At 39.3% G+C, this 6,520-nt stretch overlaps 1 protein-coding gene across 1 annotated transcript; it reads left to right on the plus strand.

The window, feature by feature from the left end:
• The first annotated feature begins 378 nt into the window (after positions 1–378).
• On the plus strand, positions 379–2,738 carry LOC146163039 (peroxisomal membrane protein 2-like). Its single transcript, XM_083382664.1, has 5 exons — positions 379–505; positions 730–822; positions 1,225–1,405; positions 1,952–2,071; positions 2,426–2,738. Exons 1-5 carry the CDS (start codon positions 393–395, stop codon positions 2,501–2,503), a joined length of 585 nt encoding a protein of 194 aa, XP_083238790.1. The 5' UTR covers positions 379–392; the 3' UTR covers positions 2,504–2,738.
• The last annotated feature ends 3,782 nt before the right edge of the window (positions 2,739–6,520 follow it).

The following is a 6,520-nucleotide window of genomic DNA, read 5'->3' on the forward strand; positions in this document are numbered from 1 at the left end:
AAAACCAGAAAAGCGTCGTTCTTTCCACAAGCTCAGTCAGCAGAACGTAAAAAGTGAGAGGAGTGAGAGAAGTGGGAGGAGTGGGAGAAAGGAGCGGAAATGAGCGTCGCCATTTTAACTTGGGCTGCTTTAAATGTTTCACGTCACTGTACATCGCCTGCACAATCAACAACTTGAACAAAATTTGTTATATAATAACCTAAACGCGTGTTTCAAATCGTTTAGAAGAAATTGTTTGTTGCCCCTCACACACATTCAACGGTGTTTTTTATTGGAACGAAAACAAACAATTAGATTGCGCCTACATGAATATATTTTTTTCTAATTTTGTTCATTTATTCGCCCCCAAATCTTTAAGTTGATGTTTTCATTTGTTGCAGTGTTAAGTCGTAATGGAGCGACCTGAAAGCCCCAAGAAAAAATGCTACGACGTCCTCAAATATTATTGGATCGCTTACCTTAAAGCGCTCAGATCAAATCCGCTTCTCACCAAAGCGATTACAAGGTGAGTTTACATGATCAGGGGAACTAAGTTGTTAGTAAGCGAGTTTAGATATTGTATTTAAGCAACTAGATATTGTAGCATTTCCCTTAGTTCACAAACCTCGTTTGGCGTCAAACAGCAACAAACCTCTACAACACCTTTGTGGTTTACAAGTGCTTGACGAACTGTAAAGCTTGGTTTAAGCTGTCATAACACGAAGATTGTTTTTGTTTGTGACGTCACAGTTCGGTTCTTGGGATGGCGGGAAATCTGACAGCTCAGTTGATCAACAAACACAATGGAGTGACAGACGAGATATGTGGAAAAGCTGTGCGGAGGTGAGAGGGTTGTGGATTCGAATTCCGCCTGACACATTCATCGTCGGGTGTAAATTAATGTAGCCTGGGATTTTTAACTTTTGTTGGGCCTTCGCATTTACCGAGGGTTGCAAGTTCGAATCCCGCCTCTGATTTGCTAAGATTGTCACCGTCAGACTTTAGTTGACAGGATATTATGATCTTGAATAATAGCAAACCTATAAATACAGTACTCCTTAAACTAGCGCTATGCGTTTAATGATGATTGAAAACACTTTAAGTTACAAAGAATGTTTTCGAATTCTAACAATAACTGAGTCACAGCTGCATGCATTACCAACCAAGAATAATGACCCCCGCCCCCATATAACCCCCCAACAGTGCCCCCATAGATAACCCCCAACATTAACTGTGCACCCCTAGGTACGGCGCGTTTGGTCTGGTTGTGTCAGGTCCAGTTGTCCACTTCTTCTACAAGTTTCTTGATCGCTTGATCCCTCCATCGAAGAGCAAGGAGGACTCGATCAAGAGGTTCTTCGCAGAGCGGCTTCTCCTCGCTCCATTCTTCTCACTCGTCTTCCACGCATTCATGTCGGCTCTCCAGGTTCGTCAATCAACTAACAACTTCACTTAGTTAGGGCTAATTGAAGTGGTGTTTGTGTTGTGCAGATGAGCCCACAATACTTGAGGTGGGATGTGTTGGGGTAAATATGATTGAAGCCACGCTGGGAGATGGTTGCGATGGAAACACCTGCTTGCTATATGCATGTAATTAAACAGAAAGTAATGGGCTATAAGGCAAACATTTATTCACATTGGGAAACTGATATGTTTTACTGTTGGATTTTTTATTCATTTATAATTTCCTAACCACTAATATGTGCATGAAAGTGCCCTTCTATTCTAATAAAAATAAACACCTTATGGCAACCATTTTCATGTACAGCACCAAATTATGTTTTAAAATAAAAGTATAGTAAACCGTTGGGCCACACTTGGCGTATACTCCTCAAAAACGGCCTAAACATTTGTGATGGCTGCTTTAGATTGGTGATAAACATCCATACACCAAACAACCCCATATGTATGCATCGAACAAATTAATAACTATATTAAAAGGTCTTGAAACAGTAAAGGATGATTGTTTCAGTACAAGACGATCGCTCCAGTGGCAATGAGCGTTCGAGCTTACTTCTGGCCGACTCTGCTCATGAACTGGAAGTACTGGACAGTTCTGCAGTTCGTCAACGTCAACTACGTGCCAACTGAAGTAAGTCGCCCATGCGTCACCACTCATGACGTAACCTTGCCGCCCGTGCGTCACCACTCGTGACGTAGCATTGCTGATTGATTCGATGACGAAACTACGTCCCATTTGTTACGTTTTGATGCTGTATTTTCAACTAGATCAGCGCTTCTTTACCGTTGCGCCGTGGAAAGCCGCCAAGTGCGTCGCGGAAAAACAGAAAACGTGTTTTTATAGTACTTGTTCTACTATTTTAATAACACAATTCTTCATTAAAATTTTGTGCGGTCCGCAAAGACCTTTCTGAGTTTGATTTTGGCCCGTGACTTGAAAAAGGTTGCCGACCCCTGGTTTAAGTGTTTGTTCTTTGTTTTTCAGCTGAAGCCTTTGTTCGGCAGTTTGTGTGGATTCCTGTGGAACATTTTGTTGTCAACCGGAATACTCCAAGCCGCTTAGAACTTTGTAGAGTCCTACAACCAGCTGCCATTAATTGATGGAATACGCTTTTTATGGATTTTTGTTACTTATTGCTTTTTGTTACTAACTTCTGGCCAGGAGAATAATTCCCAATATTTTTTTCATTTTGTATAATTTTTGTATTTTCAGGTTTTTACAAGGGAAATGTTGCAATTTTGTGCCCTAGGTCAGTTGTATTTAGCGCTGTGTAAACTGATTGCCAAATAAACTGTAAATCTGCCAAGTTCATTTTGTGTTTGCGGTCATGGTTGATTCGTGCCGACTGGGTACCCTTGCTTTACCAAGCGGTCGGGTTGAACTTGTATATTTCAACAGGGGAGACATGACCACCGTGCTATCTGACTCCACTAAATCGAAACTAAACAAACTGTCATAGGATTTCAAAGTGCATACTGTCAGGTCGCTTATAGATTTATTGTACATTCACATAATTTAGCAGAGCTCGCTTTCAATAAAAGAGCTTACAGCGCAGTAAAAACGGGTCTCGCAAGTAAGGCATGCATCAGTTGACTGTAGTGTTTAAACCAACAGCAGCGTGACACTATATAGCACAAGAGCGACTGCGATGGAGATTAGCAGAGTCGAATGCGGCTAGATTTGCCAGAACGGCCACGAAAGGAAATGAGTATCTAGGTGAAATATTTAACACTTTACCAGGCGAACACGCTATAATTACAAGCACAAACAGACATGCGTCGTTTCTTTACAAACTACTATGCCCATAAAATGCCAGGATTTATTTTAAAACATTATAATTATGCACTGAATTCCAACGATAGCATTTCAATCCATTGTCCACCAATCAAAAATTAATTTTGTTAAAAACAAAAATGTCGGCCATTGGGTAGGTCTAAGGCATAATAACGTCTAAAGTAAAGGTAGGTTACTACTATTGTTAGGTGTCCCGATTTATTTATCTTAAAGCATTTCATTTTCTTTAAGAAGATTTATTTTAATTAATTAGAGTTGTTACAAAGGATTTTGAATAATTTTATTTTAGCTAAGCGGTCCATTGTTTGTGAAGCCGACTTCAAAACCTAACGTAATATGCTTTTAAAAAACAGAACTTGGCTTGCAAGAAAATTTTACATTTCAGGATTATTTTTGACTTAAATAAATTCTAGAAAATTATTAAATGCGAACTGAAGAAAATTAAGTATTATGGTTTAATCCTAACTTGTTTCAAAGCTTTATATAGATGAAATTATATTAGCGCTTGAGCCGGGTGGCGCTGTAAAAAAGTGGTAAGATTCTAGCATCCTACCACCACGTTAAAACATTTTATAAGGCAACACAGCATTTTTGGATGAGGGTGGGTCAAGTATAACTATTTAATAATAATGCTTAAAAACGCTAAACCCTAGCCCAAATAATATTGGTTGTAGTAGGATTCTAGATCAACACTGTTTTGTTTTAACCTTAACTGGGGTAACACTAATTTACGGAATGATGAATGGTCGGAACGCTCACTAATTTACGGAATTGAATGAATAGGGCCGAAATTAATTTGATGAATGGTCGGAACGGAATGAACATCGGAATAGAATCCACTGTCGGAATGGAATAAATGACGCTGTAGGAGCAGAATGAACTGTCGGAATGAAATGAACGAAGCTGTAGGAACAGAATGAACTGTCGGAATGAAATGAACGAAGCTGTAGGAACAGAATGAACTGTCGGAATGAAATGAACGAAGCTGTAGGAACAGAATGAACTGTCGGAATAGAAAACGAAGCTGTTAGGGTTAGGGTTACAGTTCATTCCTAACTAGGGTTCCTCTCCGGGAATGTTTCGACGGGAAATTCCCGGGATTTCATGCGAATTAACAATCCTGAATCCCGGGAAATTTTTTTTATAATCCCGGGTATTCGGCAACCTAGCAAAACTTAAAAAATATTGCCGTTTTTGATTAATATAAAGAAAAAAAATAGTACCAACCATGTTAACGTCGTTGCCTGAGTTGTTTTATTTGCGCTTACCAGCGGAAAAACCTGATTAAATTTATTTTAACAAAAAAAATGCGTCACAAATAAGGGTCCTGACTCGTATTAGAGAAGGTCTGGCGCTCCTTCAGTTATGAACGTATAAATTAATAAAAAAAAACGGTCTTTAAATACCGCATACCACAACGCAAATTATGCGGGTTAGCATTTGAGTGAGGGTGGGTCAAGCGGTATTATTAATAATAAACATAATAATATTTGACCCACGAAAGAAAGAACGCCCATAAATGAGCTAAATTAAATGTTTGAAGCTAAAATAAATAAAAAATATCAACCTCAAAATGACATGATTTTATGTATAATTTTTTCGTCGGGATCCCGGGATTCCCGGGAAGTTTCATTTTTCAATCCCGTTTCCTGGGAGTGAAAAAATCCGGGAAAAAGAGGAACCCTATTCCTAACCCTAAATGCTTCGTTCATCTCGTTCCGTCAGTTCATTCTAATCCGACAGTTCATTCTGTTCCTACAGCTTCGTTCATTTCATTTCGACAGTTCATTCTGTTCCTACAGCGTCGTTCATTTCATTCCGACAGTTCATTCTGTTCCTACAGCTTCGTTCATTTCATTCCTCATTCCGTTCCGACCATTCATCAAATCAGTTTTGGCCCTATTCATTCAATTCCGACCATTCCGTAAATTAGTGTTACGCCCATAACTGTAGCCATGTTAGTTTAAAAACATTGCAAATAACGCTTAGCTTATTGCCTAAAAGAAACCTGTTTCAACTGAACTCCGGAAGAGGCTGTTGGATGGCAACCTTAATTGAACTTCAACATTTATGCCCAGTAAACAACCTGTATTCCGTAAATGGGAGAATGACCTGGGACCCTAAGTTTGAAGTTCAATAACCCTGCTACCCAATGAAAAGTATGGCAAGTGCCGCCGCGGTTTCTTCAACAGACTAAATCTGCACCCCCAATTTTCCCATATGTTATAGTAACATTTTGTACCTTAGTTGCACCCAGTCACCAGTCACCTTGATTTTTTTACCTTGCACCTATAAGATCTTGAGCGTCAAGATATTGTATGGTTTCTAGACAGGTACCCCAGATTGGAAACTTTGGATATTGCGCGGTGGGAGATGTTTTGCAGCTGAAAAAATGCGCGTCTGAAAATAAAATTTCGACTTGAACTTGCGCGGCTGAAAATAAACCATCAGGCTACCGAAAGTTGTAAATTGCGAATTTATATTAAACTTACAACGTTCATAGAATACTTGAATCACTGCGCAATTTTTGGTTGGTGTGTGGGCGCAGTGCGCAGGTAAATATTTAAAAAGTTGGATAGTATAGCATTTAATATGCAATATTACTCGAAATTGCCTAATTTGACGTCACTAAACACATGACCGTTGTCCACTGATGCGTGACCAAATTGCCGAACTGTGCGTTTTTAGCGTTTCGCAAGTGATTCTATATGATGCATTATATTATATACGTCTTATAAACTAGCGTTAAAAAATGTTATGCAACTTCAGTATGCGGCCCGCCAATTTTTTTTGTGCTTGTTAAGTTTCATACAGAAGTTTGCGCGGCTGAAGTTTTGCGCGTTTGCTCGAGTCAGATTTGCGTGGCTGAACACATTTTCTATAAAATGCGCGGCTGTGACCGCGGCTGAAAGTGCTACTGCGCGGGGGATTTATCCCAAGCCAAACTTTCCAACCTGGCAGGTACCTGGTTAGGAAATTAGTTTGCAACTTAGTAGTACAATTACAGTATGTGTGAGCTAAAGAATGTGTAGAAAAGCTGTTGACAAACATTTCAGATCCAAAGTGGTGGTTATGTGCTGCGCATACCTGAAGTAAACCCAGACAGAAATAAATGGTCATTCTTCGCAGAGAATGGTAAAGTAAAGTTTGGTATCCTGGTGAGCTGAACAAATAACCTCTTTCTTGAACTTGTGCACAAAAAGATAACAAATCATCTCTAAATTGATTTTTCCACAGTGTTTATTTGGTTTAAATGGCGAGCTTTAAAGAAATAGGGCAATAACT

This window comes from Ascidiella aspersa, chromosome 2 (genome assembly GCF_963924565.1).
Source record: "Ascidiella aspersa chromosome 2, kaAscAspe10.2, whole genome shotgun sequence".
NCBI lineage: Eukaryota > Metazoa > Chordata > Ascidiacea > Phlebobranchia > Ascidiidae > Ascidiella > Ascidiella aspersa.

Coding starts and splice junctions, on each gene's coding strand:
- LOC146163039 (XM_083382664.1), top strand. CDS start 393: ATGGAGCGACCTGAAAGCCCCAAGAAAAAATGCTACGACGTCCTCAAA. Junction 506..729: donor CTCACCAAAGCGATTACAAG/GTGAGTTTACAT, acceptor GTGACGTCACAG/TTCGGTTCTTGGGATGGCGG. Junction 823..1,224: donor TGTGGAAAAGCTGTGCGGAG/GTGAGAGGGTTG, acceptor GTGCACCCCTAG/GTACGGCGCGTTTGGTCTGG.